This window comes from Mandrillus leucophaeus, unplaced genomic scaffold (genome assembly GCF_000951045.1).
Source record: "Mandrillus leucophaeus isolate KB7577 unplaced genomic scaffold, Mleu.le_1.0 Scaffold352, whole genome shotgun sequence".
In the NCBI taxonomy this organism is placed as follows: domain Eukaryota; kingdom Metazoa; phylum Chordata; class Mammalia; order Primates; family Cercopithecidae; genus Mandrillus; species Mandrillus leucophaeus.
The window spans coordinates 1585213-1606405 of NW_012103721.1; the positions used below are offsets into that span (position 1 = coordinate 1585213).

At 36.6% G+C, this 21193-nt stretch overlaps 1 protein-coding gene across 2 annotated transcripts in view; it reads right to left on the reverse strand.

Moving 5' to 3' along the window:
• The window catches only part of CAMK4 (calcium/calmodulin-dependent protein kinase IV), a 272932-nt gene that overhangs the window by 34212 nt on the left and 217527 nt on the right, over window positions 1–21193 (reverse strand). For both annotated transcript variants that reach the window (XM_011989399.1, XM_011989397.1), the window contains 2 exons: window positions 3940–4030; window positions 1523–1597 (listed from right to left, as the gene is read on the reverse strand). In XM_011989399.1, coding sequence (XP_011844789.1) covers window positions 1523–1597; window positions 3940–4030 — 166 coding nt within the window. The remainder of the gene's footprint in view (window positions 1–1522; window positions 1598–3939; window positions 4031–21193) is intronic.

The following is a 21193-nucleotide window of genomic DNA, read 5'->3' on the forward strand; positions in this document are numbered from 1 at the left end:
AACCTCTACCTCCTGGATGCAAGCGATTCTCCTGCCTCAGCCTCCCGAGTAGCTAGGATTACAGGCACCTGCCACCATGCCTGGTTAATTTCTGTAATTTTAGTAGAGATGGGGTTTCACCATATTGGCCAGGCTGGTCCCAAACTCCTGACCTCAGGTGATCCACCCGCCTCGGCTTCCGAAAGTGCTGGGATGACAGGCGTGAGCCACTGCACCTGGTCACATGTCTGTTTTCCTGCAGATTGTGAGCCCTGGGTGGTTTAAGGGCAGGAAATGCATCTCCCTGGTGCTACACACTGGCTTGACTACACAGTAGGTGATTAACAGTTCACTGAAGAGACGAATTGAAATGAAGGACATTCGTGTCAAAATATTCTCTTTGTTTTTGTTTTTAGAGACAGAGTCTCACTCTGTCACGCAGGCTGGAGTGCAGTGGTGTGATCTTGGCTCACTGCAACCTCTGCCTCCCAGGTTCTAGCAATTCTCCTGCCTCAGCTTCCTGAGGAGTTGGGGATTACAGGTGTGCGCCACCACATATGGCTCCTTTTTGTTTTTTTTGTTTTTTTTTTCAGTAGAGACAGGGTTTCACCATGTTAGCCAGGCTAGCCTTGAACTCCTGACCTCAAGTGATCCATCCACCTTGGCCTCCCAAAGTGCTGGGATTACAGACCTGAGTCACCATGCCTGGCCTGTGTAAAAATAATCTGATCTAAGAGAAAAGGATGACTAATCTTGTGACTGATAACTTGAAATCTTATCTTTTTTCTTTATAATTTAGATTAGAATTTTAATTAATCTGTGACATATTCATTAATCACAACAATTTTAGGAATTCTTTATAATTTTTACAAATTTTATTGGCTTTCCGTTTGTTGCCAAATTAATTCGACCATCAAGAAGCAAATAGCAGGTTTCATGCTAGTATGGGTCAAAAGCTTTGTTCTTTCTGATTGTGATGCCTGCAGCCCAATATGGGAGATGAGGTGGGAAGATGTGAAGAGCTCAATGTAGTTGTGGTCCATCTGCAGGGACTGGAGAACTCCTGTAGGAAAATCTTACCTGAAGTCCTTGTCTCAGTGAGGCTAGGCCAGGCCATGAAGAGAACTAGGGACCACCCCATTCTCACTGTTGTCCTATATGCCATCTGAATTAAACACACACTCTCCATTCAAGGAAAAGCAAAAAAAAGTGACAAAGGGCTCATGCATTTAATTCCAACTACAAGCTATGGGGTTTCCTTGCCCTCTTCCTTGCTGATTGTCTTTCTGCTGCCCAGTGGGTCTAACAGTAGCCACTGCTCAAAGGCATTCTAATGGCAGTGCCCTAAAACCAACATCCTTGAACCTCTCATAGAAAACAAGAAGTGATCTGAGAATTATTTATATATGGCTTCCTCATAGAGACTAACAACACATTTTAAGCATTTATAAATAGAGATACTAGGAATTTTAAAAAATTAGATTGCTAAACAAAAATAGATTTCATAACAATAAAGGTAAAATATAATTATTAAAGAGCATACCGCAGTACCCTGGGGTTCCACATACTGTCTTCATGAGCACTTGATGTTCCACAATTTTAGAGAGTCCAAAATCAGCTAACAACACAAGAAAAAAACTTAATGAAGCACGTCTTCTCAGCTTTTATAAGATGACAAAATATTTGTTATTCAAAAATAAAACTAACTTATTTATCTGTTTTCTTTTGTATTTGATGATGGGGTCAAGGTGGGTGGGAACAAGTCACCCAAGAGGAAGCTAAAAAAACAATCCATGTGTTTCTTTAAATTGGAGAAAAATATGACTTCCAAATACATTTACAAATAAATCTATATTTAATCTTTGTTCTTCTGTACAATTCCCAGCTTTCAACAAATAAGCATTTTTTTTCTTTCTTTCTTGTTTTGTTTGTCTGTTTTTTAGATGGAGTCTTGCTCTGTTGCCCAGGCTGGAGTGCAGTGGCGTGATCTTGGCTTACTGCAACCTCCGCCTCCTGGGTTTAAGCAATTCTTTGCCTCAGCCTCCCGAGTAGCTGGGATTACAGGCACGTGCCACCAGGCCTGGCTAATTTTTTTGTATTTTCAGTAGAGATGGAGTTTCACTGTGTTAGCCAGGATGGTCTCGATCTCCTGACCTCGTGATCCGCCCACCTCGGTCCTAAAGTGCTGGGATTACAGGTGTGAGACCCCGCTCCCAGCCAAGCTATTTTTTCTTAAAGTAATAGTTGCAATAGTTATATTTTATCTAATGTTGTTCATTCTGAAATTTATGTAACAGTAACTCTAAGGGACAATACAGAATTAATGATATAATCCAGAATCTTTTATTTATTGACAGAGAGGAGGAAAAAATAGACTTTCATCAGTGAAACAAGAATTAACAGAAATATCAAAAGGTTTGTTCAGCTTGAAAATACATGTCAGTCTCCAATGTATTTCACTTATAAGAATTTACTCTCATAAGAAGACTATACAATTTTTTTGGTAAGAATCCTTTTTATTTATTTCTCAGAATATTACCTAGGTAAAAGATTATCAAAAGTTGCTACCATTATGATCTATTTGCTGAGCTATCTCTCTCTCACTCAAGAAACATCAGGAAACCATTCAAGGGCATTCTTCAAGACAGGCAGGTGCAGAATGAATTCCATTTTAGACTTCAAAGATAAACCCACATTTCCTGGCAGGTGCCTGATCCTTATCAGTGAAAGCAGCAGGAAGCCCTTCAGAAAGAAAACCTCTCCTGCCTAAATTAGTATCTAACCATCCATTTAAAGAAATTGCTTTAAGGATTAAATCTTTGAAAGTGATGTGAAAGGAAATGGAAACTGCCTGCTGTCCCCTGCCTTACAGGAGTGATTATGAGAACAAGCTGGCTGCCCAGCAGGACTTTCAGGATTTTTTCCTTAGGTTCTTGCATTCATAAAGCACATTATGTTATCTGAGCTCTTCTCTGATATAAACAACTTAATTGTTAAAGGTGTTAACATCTGTAAATGCAGTGAACTTGGCAGATCAGCACGATAAGGACAGCACCAGAAGAGCAATGCCCTTCAGAGGATTTAATGAAGATTCCACTAGCGAGAATTCACTGAAAATAAAGTTTATAATATTTTTTGAAATGAAGATTTACTTTGGAAGAGACATGGAAAGTAATATTTATTTTTTTCTAAAGTGCTAATTAAAGGCTTCTTTGGGTAGATCAGAATTTCCCAAAGTTCATCTTTATAGTTTTTCAAAATGCTTATTGGTTAAAAAAAAAAGTCTCATAGGATATGATATAATATGTCATTTTATATGTTAACAGTTTTAAGGTTCTGGAAAGTCCTATAGAAATAAAAATCTTGTTTAACTTTTTTAAAGTTGGCATTTCTTAACTCATTTGATCAGCCATAGCATTTCTGTGAATCGCTCCCACCCTTATCCACCCTGCTGAGAATCCAGTGTTCTGTGGAGTGCATTTTGAGAAAGGCAGATCTTAATTTATCTCTGTTCATATAAACAAGTGACTCAAAGCCTAGACTTACTAATATGTGCTAAACATTTTATGTCAAAGTTCTTTATTACCTAAAATTAAGCTCCAAGCAATGTGTGGAATAAAAGTTAATATCTCCAAAAGAAGTGTTACTTTTTCCATCATTTTGTTCACTATAAACTTATTTACAAAATGCAAGGTCATCTCCTATGGTCCTTGCCATTTCTATGTTGTGATTCCTTCATGTGCCCAGCAACAGAATACTAACTTCTAGGCAATATTTTCCAAATAAACATTCCAGGAAAGAGCACAAACTTCCCAAACAACATATTATTCCTTTACAAATGTCAAATATTCAGGAAAACTGAATGGATGTAAAACTGGATGGAGCAATGTTTAAAAATTCCACATAGTATAATTTTTCTAATCTGGAAAAAGGGGTCACAAAAAAAAGAAATGTTCTCACCGATTTTGAGTGGTGCATCTGGGGCTGGAGTTGCATAGAGAAGATTCTCTGGTTTGAGATCACGATGGACAATTCCATTTTCATGTAGATACTAAAGAGGGAAAATAATGAAGTAACATTTGTGTAATTCTATTTACGGTTTGACTGTCTATACTTAATCTTTTAAGAACTATAAGTTATGTGATTCAAGAACACATATGACTTAATGATAAATACCATAAATCTGCTTTAAACTGTATACATTAAATAATACTTTACAAATAGTTACCTAAATGTAATGCAATTTAAATTGTATAGAATCTATTCCCAGAAGGAAATATTTACTCCTCAGCTAATATTACAGTTCTCTTTATGCATATTACTATATCAAATGGAATTAGCTAATTATTATAATGATGTAAAGGTGCTGTGTATTGAAATTTGTCTGGCTTATTAACTAACAAGCATAATTGGATGTGTGATCTTATAAACTCATATAGCAAAGACTTCATAATTATTGTCTGAACAGACATTTATATGTGAGTAGTTATAGAGAACTATCCTTAATAAGATAAATACCGTTTGATAATGATGGATGCACTCATAGGCTCTCCTGAGAATTAGTAAGTCTGACTGTCAATATAGATGTTGAAAGTTGTATTTGAGATGAATCTTAAAGATCACATCTAGCAACTCTGCTCATTTTATTGTATTTTAAATTATTTTGTAAAATCATGTATAAGCATACATGCAACATATTCTCACTGCAAATGCTGAAGTCGTACCTGATTTCCCTTCCCCCAGTTCCAGTTCCAGTCCCCACTTTAAAAGTAATCCCTCATCAGTTTGAAACACTTTTTTCCAAAAAGTTTGTTTGAACACTTTTTCTATGCATTTACAAATGAGTCCATATACACCGGGCTAGATTCACTAATGCTTAGAAAATACATTCTCATATAGCAAAGACTTCATAATTATTGTCTGAACAGACATTTAGAAAATGTCTGAAAACATTCCTAGAAAATACATTCTAGGCATTAGTGAATCTAGGTTCAGAGTCACTTGTTTATATGAACAGATTTCTTTACAGATGTCAAATATTCAGGACATCTGCGTATTACATTGGCTTATGCCTGTAATACCAGCACTTCGGTGGACCAAGGTGGAAGGATCATTTGAGTCCAGGAATTCGAGACCAGTCTGGGCAACATAACAAGAGCCCACCTCTATGAAAAATTTTAAAAAGCCAGGGATGGTGGTGCATGCCTTGTAGTTCTAGCTACTCTGGAGGCTGAGGTGGGAGGATCATTTGAGCCCAGGAGGTTAAGGCTTCAGTGAGCCATGATCAGGCCACTGCACTCCAGCTTGGGTGATAGAGCAACAACCTGTCTCAAAAGAAAACAAAAACAAAAAACCAAACCAAAACAAAAGACTATATATGTATATACACAAGGTAATATCCCTGGTTTCCTCCATTTTCCTACTTAAATATATCATTAATACAATTTTTAGGTGGCTTTTTTTTCTGTTTAACAAAATATCTTTGAAGGCTTACCTTCATATTACTTTAGTGTATTCTATTTAATTCTTGCATCTTGTATCATAATTAATTTACTTATTCATTTTTAATGGACAGTCAAGTTGTTTTCAATTTTTTAAAAGTTACAAGTAATATAATATAAACATTCCAGCACTTGAATATTTGAGTGTTTCTGCTGGTATTTTTCTAGGACAGATAACTGGAAGCAGGTCCAGTTGTGGAGTCAAGGCATACAGCATTTTTATTTTAATATGCACTTCAAAATCACTCTCCTAAAAGCCTCCATCAATTTTCACTCACACAAACAACGTATGCATATATGTTAATATCTTTGCTAAATCTGTATTTTTAACTTTTGCTGAGCTGGAGTGCAAAGATTGTGCCTTAAGTTTGGTTTAATTTGTCTTTCTCTGTTCACTAGCATAGTCGAGCTTCTCTTCATATGCTTCTTGGTCAATCAGTTTTCCTCTTCCATGAATTTCCTGTTCTTAACATTTGCCCATGTTTCTGTTGGTTTAAGAGAAAAAGTTTCCAGTGTGCTATACTCTCTCTCCTTTCCTACCTCGTGCGGGAAGGCAAAGAGTCCTTTATACTTAAGCCAAGTAAGAGGGGTTGTGGAGGTACAGCTTCAAGATCACTTAGTGATTTGGGGAAACAGGTAACTGGCTCATGCATGAAAATGGAAAGAAGAGTGGACAGTTGTAGCAGGAGAATGCAGAGAGGGCCTCAGGGAGATTCAGCTACTCTTAAATAATAGCTGGATGTACATTTCTCATGAGCCTGGTGTGGACTCTGCAAGAGCGAATTAGACGTGAGTCTCCATGAAAAAACTCTTCATAGGAGCATTTCCTGCCAGGGGATGCCACCTTAGCATCACAGAAAGCAGAGTGTGAGGGTTGTGACAGTGGCACCTGAGGCTCTTACATGTTCTAAACACTTACTGTATTCTAATCTATTTTAAATATCTTATACCTGTTGACTCATTTTATCTTCACAACAGCTCTAACCAGTAAGTCATCTCATATTTGTTTTCCAAATGAGGAAACTGAGGCACATAGAGGCTAAGAAATCTGTACAGTATCACAACTAGACACTAGCGCTGGGATTCAGACTCAGGCATTTGGCTGTAGAGCACATACGCTTTCCTATTATATAATTCCCGAGGAGATGCTCAATGAACATTTGTTACTTGCTTGATTAAGGTGAGGGGAAAAAAGGAAAATAACAACGAAGGAAAAGAGGGGAGGTTACTGGAAAGGAAAGGTAATGAAGGTAGGAAGAGAAATGAGAGAATGATAGAGGAGCATGCTCGACCATGAATGATACCCAGGGAAAACATGCAGTATCCCCAAGAAGGAAGATACTGTATCTTGATATAAGCTGAGTTTGAAGGGGAAGATAGATATAATATCTCATATAGTAGCTTTGGAACAATCTTAGAATTGCAAAGTTTGGGACCAATAGAACATATTGATTCCCCACCCCCCCCAATCTTACCCAATTTAGAAACTCCATTGTGTTGAGAAGAAAATGACGCTAAACATAGGAACGCAGTAACAATGACAAATGAAGTTACCTGGTAAGTTTTGTTTAGCAAAGAATTAATTATATGAAGATCCTCACTAAATGTTGTTCTGGCTTTCGTGAAAAGAAAAGGTGGTTGTGTTCTAAGTGCAAGTTAAACAACAACAACAACAACAAAATCAACAAAAAAGAAAACATCATTTGGCACTTCATAAAGGAGAACTAGACTGGATAAAAGAAGGAAAGTTTAGAGAAAAATACTAGAACGAGGAGCTATACACTATTAAAGGAACAAGCTTTAAAACAAAACAAAGCAATTAAATGCTAACGGTTATTATCTTGGCTTTTAAAAAGACATGCAGAGATAATTTGCTAAACATTACTTGTTGTAGAAAGATTATCAAAGTCATGATATATTCATATATATATAGTATATATATAGTAGGGGGAGGCATTTAAATATATATGACTGATAAAATGTCAGGAGTCACTATTTCATTTCTGTTTACATCCCCTGATAAACTTTGACCAATAGAATTTCTAACCTTTACATTATCTCAAGTCAGGAAGACAAGTAGAAGGAAAATGTGAAGTATGATTTTTCTTTCTCCAAAAAGATAGAATCATTAGAAAGATCAATACTCTTTTAGAGCACACATTCTCAAACTTTTTGGTCTCAATAACACTTTATATTCAAAAAAAATGTTGGAAACCCCAAAGAGTTTTTGTTTATGTGAGTTATATCAAGCAAGATTTACTGTATCAGTAGTTAAAGCAAAAATTAAATTAATAAATTAAAATGCCTATTAATTTTGAAAAAGCAGTAAGCTCATGACATTGCTTATTGAAATATTAAAAATACAACATTGAAAATATTAAATATATTTAATATTTTAAGATATATAACATTTATATATTTCAAAACGTGTTAAAATATACATTCTGAAATAAAAATAACTATTTTTAAAACAAAAAATTAGTAGAGTGCTATTCTTTCAGTTTTGCAAATTTCATTAATTTCTGGCTTAACAGAAAACAGCTAGACTTTCATATCTACTTCTGCATTGTCTGGTATAAAATCACGCACTATGTAGCCTCTGGAAGATTCCACTGTATAAATATATATATGTGTGTGTGTGTGTGTGTGTGTGTGTGTGTGTATTTTGTTTTGTGTTTTTTGTTTTTTTGAGACGCAGTCTGTCTGCGTCCCAGGCTGGAGTGCAATGGCGCGATCTCAGCTTACTGCAATCTCCGCCTCCCAGGTTCAAGCAATTCTTCTGCCTCAGCCTCCTCAGTGCCTGGGACTAGAGGCACGTGCCACCATGCCCAGCTAATTTTCTTTGTATTTTTAGTAGAGACAGGGTTTCACCATGTTGGCCAGGTTGGTCTCTAACTCCTGATCTCAGGTGATCCACCTGTCTCAACCTCCCAAAGTGCTGAGATTATAGGCAAGAGCCACAGCTTCCGGCTGAGATGCCTTCCTATTACGATAAAATGATTTTGACATCACAGAACCCCCTAACAGGATATCAGGATCCTCCAGGGATGCCTAAACTAGACTAGACTTTGAAAACAGCTATCTTGGGCATCTGGAGACACAAAAAGATCAGTTTAAAGAGCCGAATAATAGACATGCTTCCCTTTATTTTAAAACTGAATTTTAAAAGAAATACACACTTCTAATATCATTAAGTACTAATCTCATTACTTCAGGACCACTGTACATAGAGAAGAGGAAAAGAAAATAAAGAGAAAAACATGCTCCTAAAAATTGTGTAGTCATGGGAGAATGTGCAAAGACATTTTATAATATCATATTAATATTATCTATAGAGTCAATAAAGAAATACCTAATCATGGAGAAACATCTCTTACCAAGATATTGTTGATTTTAGCTACAGATTATTTAAATCATGGGGATTAACATAAATAGATACATGCACTAGAAAGAATAAAAACATGGTAACCGGATATTCTAGAATAAACCATATGTTCAACGTAATCATAATTAAAGCAAAGACAAGCAAAAAAATAGAAAAAAAAAACCATAAACAAGAATTGGGGAGAATATTTTTAAAATCTGCTATGTCAGTCTAACAATTTAATGGAGACAGAAACAACAAATCTGACAACTGTAGCACCCTGCTACCAAAGGTTATCTTGACAAATGCTAACCTTTAATAAAGAAATTGCAAAAGCAAATAACCAGGGGTACACAAATTAATGAAAACTTTAAGGAATAAAAATAAGGAAGAGGAGGAAAAGAAATAGTAGGAGTCATGGAAGCACAATTAATTTATTTGCTCAAATTTTAAGTGTACTATATTTTTACAAAGCATAAGACAACAAATACAATTTTATCTGCAGAGCAGTTGAGAGAGACTAATATATTTTAATATATACTATAAAATAAATACAATATTTGCTGCCAAAGGCATATCTCTGCTAAGTTCTGTTTCAATATCTTGCCCTCAGTCTTGATCATGAGTTGACAGAAATACGTATATTAAGATTTCTTTTGCATTGTTTCTGAAACAATTATTAAAGAAAGACTTCATGAGTGGTGCTTTGGCAAAATATGCCCAAAGTATATCATTTGTTAGCTATGTGACCTTAAACAATTTATCTATCCTTTAAGCCTTGGTTCTCTCATCTGCAATGCCCACTTTGCAGATTGTAGCGGGAATTAGTGAAGAGGTGTGTAAGTACTCAGTATGTTATGAGCATGTAATAGATAATTCTATGTGTAAATGGTAGCTATTCGGACTCTAACATTGCTATTTCACATACCTTGTAAAATACATCACATTTAGAAACCCTTTGAGACTTGGAAAACTTGCTCTTTTCTAAAGTATCAAAGGATACTTTGATCAGAAAATACTTGCTTTATAATTCATATTTTTCCCTTCTGTTTTGCTGCCAAAAATCTCAGTGAAAAAGAGGTTTCAATTACAGAAACAGCCGAGTTTGGATATGTTTACCTCTTCCTTCCTTTACCTGGCTTTTGATTCCCTTTTCTACTTTAATAGAAATTTTATATGCATTTTTCATTTAATTTGCCAAAAATCTTCTACCCAAGATGATGCAATATAACTTATAAATAGAATATGTCATACTTAACGTCTTTCTTCACTCTTTAAAAAGGTCTCAGTGAAATGTGTGCTGAATTTTCTCTGTATGTGTTTATAGTTTACAATAAGAAAGTTTAGGTGTTAGAAAAGAAAGAGTTTGTGGTAATTAGAATTTGAAACATTCTTACTATAGTTCTGTCAACTATATAACAAAGAATTTCTAAAATAAATAATATTTCTTATTGATAAACAGTTACACTTCCAGTCCTGTTATTTTGTTTATGCTCAGTTCTCCTGGGATTTCCTGTAGTTCTTCCAGAGCCATCCCTTAGTGCTGCTTGGATCTCATCCCATGTCCTCCCAACTCCTGAGTCAAGGTCCATGTATCCTGCCTTCTCTTTACCTCTTCCTCTCCATTTCCTCTTTCTTCCCTTGCATCATGTCAGCATGCTCTAGACTAGGAGCTATGGTCTTCAAAAAGAAGTAAGAAAAAGAAAGCAACCACTACCTCCATATTCTCTCAAACCCACATATTCCCAGCTTTCTCTGGCTATACTCAATTGTTTCCTACTCTAGTCAGCCAATTTCCTGAAAATGTAGTTTCCCCTCATTTTTGTTTCTTTAACACACTATAATCTTATTTTTGTCTTATCAAACCCAATATCCATGTTCTGACTCATTTTTCTCAACCCGTTGCACATCTGACTATATTGGCTAGTCCCTCCTTCAGACTCTCATAGGCTAGTGTTCCTGGCATCAGCAGCCTGGCTTTCCTGACTCCTCTGTTCTCCTTTCAGCCTCCTTCCCAGGCTCCATGTCTTCCACTTGCTTAGGACCTTCTGCTTTTTCTGTGTTTCCAGGGTGAGCTCATCCAAATCACAAATTGAGGTATCCCTTATTCCACTGTGTCCCAAATCTCTATTGCCTGCCTAAACTTCTCTGTAGCTCTGGACTCCATTCAACTTTCTACTTTACATTCCATTGGAATGTTTCATTGGTGTTCCAGTCTCAACATTTCTAAAACTAAACTCATAGTTTACCCTGAGTCTGCTTCTTCTGTACCTGTATTCCCAATCCCTACAAATGATACCATCCAATTGACCAAGCCAGAAACCTGAATTCATCCTACTCCTTCATCTCCTTTATTTGACACACCCAATCCATGTTGATGTGTAGGCTCTCCCTCCTTAGTGACTTGTGTATTCCCACCTCCTCTCCCTGCTTACTGCCCTTGCGTCCAGCCAGGCCACTAGCATGTTTTCCCTCTTAATTACTCTAATAACCAGCTTAGCTGTCAGCTTCCCAATTTCCAGCATTACCCTCCTCCAGTCCCTGCTTCGCACTGCCACAAGAGTAGACAGATCTAGACATGGCACTCCCCTGCTTAAAACCTTCAGTATCTTTCCACAGTTTCCAGCATGCAGGGCAGCAGCAATGTTGTATTTGATTGTGTAGCTCTTGAGCAGGGACCACAAACTCTCAAGCGGGGAGGAAGATACCCTAAAAGAATGAAGGAGGTAGGCATGGAGTAAAACAAAAGGGAGACATTGGAAAGCTGTAGGGACTGTGCCGGTTTGTGGAGACAGCATGACCTTTTAAGAGGCAATGGCTACTCCAGTTCAGTCAACTGTGGTCAGGTGGGATGCAGACCCCAGGTTGTTAGCTCTTCTGATTTTTCAAGGCGAGACAGAAATTAAGATTCTTTTGATGTAAAATTCCAAATTTTCAATGTTGGCCACTAAAATGTTAAATCATGCACATGTCAAACAAAATTCTGCAGTCTGTAATTTTGCTTTAAAGTTTAAAAGGGAGCTGGGCACTCAGTAGATGCCCAATAAACATTTGTTAAGTGTATGAATAAATAAATGATTATTTTTCTGACTCTACTTCCTAAATTGAATGTTCACAGGGTTTGTTCTCCTAGTCTTCTCTTTTGCTGTAAACTCTTTGAGCACATTTGTCTACTCTTTCCTTCTGCTACTTTTTATAGCATAAAAGAGTATACATGAATGTAAAAAATTATGATTTTAATTTTTTATATAAAATTTAACTATAATACTTATGTATTACTTGGATAATTTTTTACAATAAATTTTCTCTAAGTGGCAGGCATTTCATATATTTGTTTATCCTGAATACCACACATTTGCTACAAATGATGTGATTTGAATATGATAGATACAGGGTACATTTAGCTGGCAACTACGTCTATTCTCATATTAACTAAACATACTAGGTAATTACATTGCTAGCAGTTTGAGAATTAAAGGTCATTCCATGACAATATCTTAAAAGACTTCCCAATTCAGTGTTGTTTCTTAAGCTCCAAGATCATTTATCCAACTGCCTTCTCTCATTTCCAGTTGGATATCTTGTGGGCACGTTAACTTTATCATGTCCATAGCTGCACTCTCGACCTCCCTGCCTTCTTCGTTTCCTCCACCTGAAAACGTAATCTCTCCATCAACTTAAGTGTTCAAGTCAAAAACTGACTTTCTCTCCTTTACCATCATATCCAATTCACAATTAGGTAATTCCAAAATGTCTCCAGAATGGGCCTGTCTCTTTCATGAGCATTACCCCAGCTGGATGGCGACAGCAGCCCCTTAAATACTTGCTTTGATTTTCAGCATGCCACCTTTCACACTATTCTTTACATAAAGCACAGGGAATCAGGCCATTTCTTCTCCTTGGAAAGTCTTCAATGGTTTCCCATGACTTTATCCTGGCCTTCAAGGTCTTGGTGATCTGGTTCCTGTGCTCCTCTCCAGCCTCATATTCTGTCACTCTCCCCTCTCTTGTTCTGTTCTCTGATACAGACTTTCTCTCAGTTTTTCAAAATCTTTCATCTCTTTCTGACCTCTGGCTATTCCCTGACTGAGCCCATTCACACTTCTTCATCTGGCCAGCTCTCCTCATCCTCAGGACTTAGCTATAATGTCACTTCTTCAGGGAGGCTGTACCTATCCTTCCAAACTAACATATGTGCCAGCTCTTACATCCTCTCATTGACGCCTCCTATGTTTCTTTACAGCACGTATGTTTCTTTGCAGGCTCTCCATTCACGATGTCTCCTCCACTGAACTGAGAACTCCATACAGACAAAGAATCCCCAGATACTACATTTCCTTCACAGAGCCTGACACTAACTAGCACTCAGTAAATGCTTTTGAATGATTAATAACTCAATTTTCCTATAGATGCACATATTGTTCTACTTTTTAAATCATAAACTTATCGTCAAAAGGTGATAGTAATCTAGACCTTTTATTTATTCATTTGTTGTTACTCATTTGTAATAGAAGTTAAAATTTTAAAATAGAAAATATTGTGCTTACATCATGGCAATCTACTTCCACAGTAATGCCACTTCATCATCTTTAGCAGAAGCATGGCTCTTAGCATCTGTGCACTTATTAAACATATACTATTCTTGGTAGATAATACTACTTAGTCACCTCAGTGGTGCTTATTGAGTATTAGTGAGATAAACGAGATTTACCTTGTGACTTTGAGAAAGGCCAAAACCCGATAAGAATATTTTAACTGTGAGATCAGAAGAAAGAGTATCAACTTCCAAATGACATTTTAAACCATCACCTAATTCATTTTTGTTCTGTGGTAGCATTATGTTGGTAGTTATAGCTGAATTAATTTCTTCACATGCTTTGAAGTTGATCTGAATATTCAATACAGCATTGCCTCAGGGGAGTTTGGGGAAAGGCTGTTGAAAATTCATTTGTTAGTTTTCTCTTCAGTACCCTTTGTGTCTGAAACTTTCATAAATTGTACTGGTCAGTGTATTAAAGTGAAACTGATGTGCTGACTTAAAAATCAAGTGGCTAAAGAAGTAGTGATGTTCCTAGCCATAATAATAACACTAGTGAGAAGTGGGCAAGTTCAAAGGCACCTGTTAATAAATGAAGGCATCCTGTTAGACTCCAGTAGTGAGAATGAAGATGGCCAAGACTGCTGCCGGCCCTGCAGCTGAGGTTTATGTGTGTGCTTTGTTGCTTTAGGATTTGGGTATGGCTCAGAAGTATCAGAATGAAGCAGCACTTTGCTGGAAAACACTTGCTGGGATTGCAATGTCATAGGGGAAAAGAACAGGATGCTGGTAGTGAGATAATTATGAAAGCCTCTGGGTAGGGAATCCTGGGGTATCAGGTTAGAGTAGTAGACAAGAGAAGAGGTCACAAAGAACACACTGACTGTGGCATAAGTCTCCTCCACAAACTAAGTCAGAGTGGAGAAACACGGATACTTTCATTGGATTCGAAATTTATTTTCCTGTCTATTTACACATATGCAGGCCATAAAACTATATTAAGTACGTATTTCTAAGATAAACTACATGGCACTGGTGGAAAATGTCATTTTGTCTACATTACTTTCCTTAGATTCAACTCAAGACCTAAAATATTTACTCAATTAAGATTTTAATGAAACACCTTTGTTTTCAGTAGAAATCCTTATTAAGTGAATGGTTATTATTTTAAATTAGAAATTATGCAAAAAAATGAATAGAAAAAGCTAGGTGTCTAGAAATAGAAAAATTTCATGCTGACAGCATAAAAGTGTATAAAGAAAACTGGAATAATTTGCCTGCAATCAACAAATCAGCATATAAAACTTATTTGTATATAAGGTTAGAACAAGTATATGTTGTGAGGCAACTGAGAGGATGTTGAGATTGTTTGAGGATAAACATGATTATTTCATTCTCTAATTTCCACTGTATGTGCCCAGGTTTCAGAAAAGGTGAGATTTTAGGAACGGAGGCTATGGAAAGGCTTGGCTAATGAAGTAAAGGTGGTATTCAGGAAAAACTTCAAAGCTTGGGAAAAGGTTCAAAAATGATCTATAATTTTTCAAAAATGATCTATAATTACAGAGAAAGCAGCAGCAAGCAAATTTCTGTAATGGGAAAGAAGAGATTAGATTGGAGCACAAAAGTAACAAGGGGAGCTCCCGAGTCTGCACACTCTGGCCAAGCAGAACCTGGGGACCTTGACCTTGGCCCTACAGACAGGCTGAACTGTTTGCATTGTCCAGAGAAGCTGATTGGGCAGGACTGAGTATGAATGAAGAAATTACTCCATTCTCAGGCAAAGAGGTGAGCTCTTTCACCAAGATGAGGAAGCTGAAAATATCATTATGAAAGATGACTGTGCTTTAGATGATAGTATATACTTTATATATTAAAAAATAAGGCTAGATATTTGGAATGTACTGGAGAAAGAAAAGAGTTTTGGGGTGCAAGTAAAAGCTATGTCAAACATGACAAAGAGTAAAAATTTGTAGTTTTTCCTTGAAAAAATTTACATTCACCAATGTATAAATGATTCCTAAAGCAAATACGCATTAAAGTAGAATGAGGAATTAAAAAATATAAAAGCTCCAATCTTATCTTACCATTTAGTCTTTAAAAAAAATGCAATAACCAAAATCTCCAATTCCCTTTTAAAGAGACAAAGACTGCTGCTCTGAATTCAGGGGGTGTCTAGACATGTAATTAAACTCTCTCTATGGTCCTAACAAAAACTGTTTCATTGTGTAATGAAAGCTACTGCATAGTAATTTAGTTTAATTACAGCTATGCTGTGTTCAATGGGCTGTGTGTGGTTAATTGATAATGTCTCAGGAGTTGGTAGGAGGAAGTTTGAATCTCTTTAAAAATCTAACAGGACAAAGAAGAACCAGTTATTACAGAAAGAAAACATTATTCTGACTACAGTTTTCTTGATGGAAAGAAAAATTAAACTATATGAATTTGCTCTTTTCTTCTCAAAAAAATTAGAATGAGTATACGTAAATTTAAGTAGGAACTTCAACGTGATACCCTATTTTGTTGTCATGTCTGCTTTGGAGACCTAGTAGGTACTACCATTGTCTTTATCACTGACCTCTACTGTGTGATGTCTTAAGAATCATCAACAGAATATATGAGAAAAGCAATAAGAAACTACTGTCTCCCTTGACCAGCTCAACAGGCCTGATTAGGATTGTCTGGCTGTGAAATCTGTGCTAAACTATGACCCATGGAGCATCCCAGGACCAGAAGAATCTATTTCAGGTAAAATAGCCAAGCTTTGGAGCCCCTGAGGCATTCTTACCTGTTTTGGAGTCATCCTTAATGCCTCATTTTACCTCACTGGCCTTGGCCAATCAGTCATAATTCTACCTCCAAAATATGTCTCATATCTATCTGTTCTTCTCATTTACATTGTCACTACTTAGTAAGGCCCTTCATATTCTCTAGTGGCACTATTTTATTTTATTTTATTTTATTTTTGAGACGGAGTCTCGCTCTGTCGCCAGCCTGGAGCGCAGTGGCATGATCTTGGCTCACTGCAACCTCCGCCTCCAGATTCACGCGATTCTCCTGCCTCAGCCTCCTGAGTAGCTGGGACTACAGGAGCGTGCCACCATGCCCAGCTAATTTTGTATTTTTAGTAGAGACGGGGTTTCACCATGTTGACCAGGGTGGTCTCAATCTCTTGATCTCATGATCTTCCCGCTGGGCCTCCCAAAGTGCTGGGATTACAGGCGTGAGCCACCGTGCCAGGCTGGCACTATTACATTTGTCTTTTAATCACTGCCATACATCCAAACACGAGGTCATCTTTCTAAATCACAAATTAACTCATGTCAATCATTGATTTAAAAACAAAACAAGTCACTAGCTATAAGCTTAAGTCTGATTTCTCCATTATGAAAATTAAAGGTCCTTCAAAATTTGTCCCCAATTTGTGGCTGTGCATCATCCTGGGACAATTCTTGCCATGAATTAGCCACAAAGCCTTACTTACCATTCCTAAGCCATGCTATACACATTCCTACTTGGTTTCCAGAGGGCAAATCTTTCATGTACTTAATAATGATCTTTTAAAATGTATTTTATAGAGATTCTTGAAATAGGATTACTCATCCCACATGCTCTTCCAGAATCTTACCACTTCCCCATCCAGAGGTGGAGTCTAACTTTCCTTCCCTTGGTTCTGGGTAGGATTGTAACTTGCTAATAACCAACAGAATGCAGGGGAAATAATAATGTGTGATTTCCAAGGTTAGGTCTTGATAGTCAATGCAGCTTCTATCTTGTTTGCTAGATATTCGTTTCTGGGTCCCTGAGCAGTCCTGTAAAATGTATGACTATCCCAAGGCTATCATGCTGTAAGAAAACTGGGCAACATAGTTGCATCAAGTATAGTGCTTGTGCTCCAATCAGCAGTCCCTGCTGAGGTTCCATGTGATAGACGTTACCAACTTCCAGACATGGGAATGAATACAAATCTAGATTACTCCTTCCTCAATCATCAAGCCCTTTTAAACCTTTGAGTCTTCTTGGCTTAGACTCTAGATGTCTAAGCCTCTAGATGTCTTAGACTCTAGATGATGGAGCAGTCCTGACCCAAAGAATATATGAATATAAGACAATGGTTGTTTTAACTTGCTAAACAGGATAATTTGTGAACATATCAACAGTAACTAGAACACTTTATAACCCAGATTAATACCATCTGCTCTGTGAAATCTTCCTCCAGTCTCAAAAGCAAAATGAATCATTTTATCCGCCTCCCATGACGTTATTTTTATCCATAGTCAAATACTTTAATGCTGTCATCATATTTGTGCGCTTACCTATCAAAGTAAAACTATATTCCTTGAAAGCAGGATTTGTCTTACTCATCTCTGTGCTCTTAGAATCTAGGCACAGGATGTGGTATTTAGTAGTTTTGACAAATGTTTATAAAAATAATATATGAAAGGAGTGAATGAATGACTGGAATTATGAGCTAAATGAGTATCTCTGGTATGTATCAACAAATAGACACAAAATACCAAGGAATGGCTAGAATTCGCTCTGAAATCTACCACATATTTGTACTTAATAAATGTTTCTTAAATACACAAAATGATGGGAATACTTGAGCTGAGATAGCCCAGCTCCTAATATATTTGGATAAGAATAGATGTCCTAAGTCTATCCCAGTTCATAACCCTATGTGGCTCTGTGTTCAAGTTAGCAAACTCAACTAACTCTGCTCTTTGTTTAAGGTACTATCAATATCTGCTCCTGGACAGCAGATGAGGAAGTCAAATATAACACAAATTGATCGGTTCCGTTTTGTAGTGCACAACTGAATTTACTCTAGCATTGCAGTTCTGCTAGTGATGAATTCTGCAAGGTTATATATGTCTGATGAAGTCTTCATTTTTGAAAGCTATTTTCACTGACTTTAGAATATCAAGTTCCTGGGTTTTTTTTCTTGTAATTTTAAAAAAGTTTTTAATTTTTAAAAATTTCTGAGGGTATATAGGAGGTGTGTGTATATATGTGTGTATACACACATACACACACACACATATATATGAGGTACATGAGACGTTTTGATACAGGCATGCAATGTGAAATAGATACACCATGGAGAATGGGGGTATCTATCCCCTCAAGCATTTATCCTTTGAGTTACAAATAACAGTTAGTTATTTAAAAATATACAATTAAGTTATTATTTACTATAATCACCATATTATGCTACCATATAGTAGATCTTACTCATTCTTTCTAATTTTTCTTGGCACCCACTAACCATCCCCAACTTCCCCCCAACCCCCTACTACCCTTCCCAGCCTCTGGTAACCATCCTTCTACTCTCTATGTCCATGAGTTCAATTGATTTGATTTTCAGATGCTACAAATAAGTGAAAACATGTGACGTTTGTTTTTCTGTGCCTGACTTATTTCATTAACAAAATAATCTCCAATTCTATCCATCTTGTTGCAAATAATAGGATCTCGTTCTTTTTGTGACTGAATAGTACCATTGTGTATATGTACCACATTTTCTTTATCCAGTCATCTGTTGGTAGACACTTAGGTTGCTTCCAAATCTTTGCTATTGTAAACAGTGCCGAAACAAACATGGGAGTGCAGATCTCTCTTCAGTATGCTGATTTCCTTTCTTTAGGGTACATACCCAACAGTGGGGTTGCTGGATCGTATCGTAGCTCAATTTTTAGTTTTTTGAGGAACCTCCAAACTGTTCTTTATGGTTATTGTATTAATTTACCTTCTCAACAACATTGTACAAGGGTTCCCTTTTCTCGACATCCTCACCAGCATTTGTTATTTCCTGTCTTCTGGACATTAGCCATTTTAACTGGGTGAGATGATATCTCATTGTAGTTTGGATTTGCATTTCCCTGATGATCAATGATGCTGAGTACTTTTTCATATGCCTGTTTGCCATCTGTATGTCTTCTTTTGAGAAATGTCTATTCAAATCTTTTGCCCATTTTTTATCAGATTATTAGATTTTTTTCCTATAGAGTTGTTTGAGCTCCTTTTATATTCTGGTTATTAATTCCTTGTCATAGGAATAGTTTGCAAATGTTTTCTCCCATTCTGTAGGTTGTCTCTTCACTTTCTTGATTGTATCCTTTTCTGTGCAGAAGCTTTTTAACTGGATGCAATCCTATGTGTCCATGTTTGCTTTGGTTACCTGTGCTTGTGGGGTTTTGCTCAAAAAGTCTTTGACCAGACCAATATCCTGGAGATTTTCCCCATGTTTTCTTGTAGTAGTTTCATAGTTCGAGGTCATAGGTTTAAGTCTTTGATTGGTTTTTATTTAATTTTTGTATAGGGCAAGACATAGGGGTCTAGTTTCATTCTTTTGCATATGGATATCCAGTTTTCCCAGAACAATTTATTGAAGAGACTGTCTTTTTTCTAGTGTATGTTATTGGCACCTTTGTCAGAGATGAGCTCACTGTAGGTGTGTAGATTTGATTCTGGGTTCTCTGTTCTGTTCTATTGGTCTATGTGTCTGTTTTTATGCCAATAGCGTGCTGGTTTGGTTACTAGCTCTGTAGTACAACTTGAAGTCAGGTAATGTGATTCCTCCCAGTGTGTTTTTGTTTTTTTTTTTCCTTAGAATAGTGCTTTGGCCATTCTGCTGGGTCTTTTGTGGATCCATATAAAATTTAGGAGCGTTTTTTTCTATTTTTGTAAAGAATGTCATTTGTATTTTGATAGTAATTACACTGAATCTGTAGATTGCCTTGGGTAGTAAGGGCATTTTAAGAATACTGATTCTTCCTACCCATGGACTTGAAATACTTTTCCATTTCTTGGTGTCTTCTTCAACTTCCTTCATTAGTATTTTATGGTTGTCATTATAGCGATCTTTCACTTCCTTGGGTAAGTTCCCAGCTATGTCATTTTATTTGTGGCTATTTTAGGTGAGATTATTTTAAATTTCTTTATCACATCATTCACTGTTGGCATATAGAAATGCTACTGGTTTTTGTATGTTGATTTTGTATCCTGCGACTTAACCAATTTGTTTTTCAGTTCTAATAGTTTTCTTGTGGAGTCTTAAGGCTTTTTCCAAATATAAGATCATATCATCAGCAAACAAGGGTAATTTAACTTCTTCCCTTGCATTTTGCATATCTTTATATCTTTCTCTTGCCTGATTGCTTTAGCTAAGGCTTCCAGTACTATGGTGAATACCAGTGGTGACAGTGGGCATCCTTGTTGAGTTATAGATCTTAGAGGAAAGGCTTTCAGTTTTTTCCCATTCAGTATAATACTAGCTGTGGGTCTGTCATATATGGTTATGTTGAGGTATGTTCCTTCTATATCCAGTTTTTTGAGGGATTTTATCATGAAAGGAGGTTGAATTTTATCAAACACCTTTTCAGCATCAATTGAAATGATCATATAGTTTTTGTTCTTCATTCTGTTGATACGACATGTCACACTGATTGAGTTGCATATGTTGAACCATCCTTGTATCCCAGGGATAAATCCCAGTTGGTCATGATGGATCATCTTCCTAATGTATTGTTGAAATTGGCTTGCTAGTATTTTGTTGAAGATTTTTGCATCAATGTTCATCACAGATACTGGCCTGTAGTTTTCTTTTTTGATATATCATTGTTTGGTTTTGGTATCAGGGAAATAATGGTCTCACAGAATGACTTTGGAAGTATTCCCTCGTCTTCTATTTTTTTGGAATAGTTTGAGTAGGATTGATATTAGTTCTTTAAATGTTTGGTAGAAATTGGCAGTGAAGCCATTGGGTCCTGGGCTTTTCTATGGCTTGCTTTTTTTTCTTTTTCTTTCTTT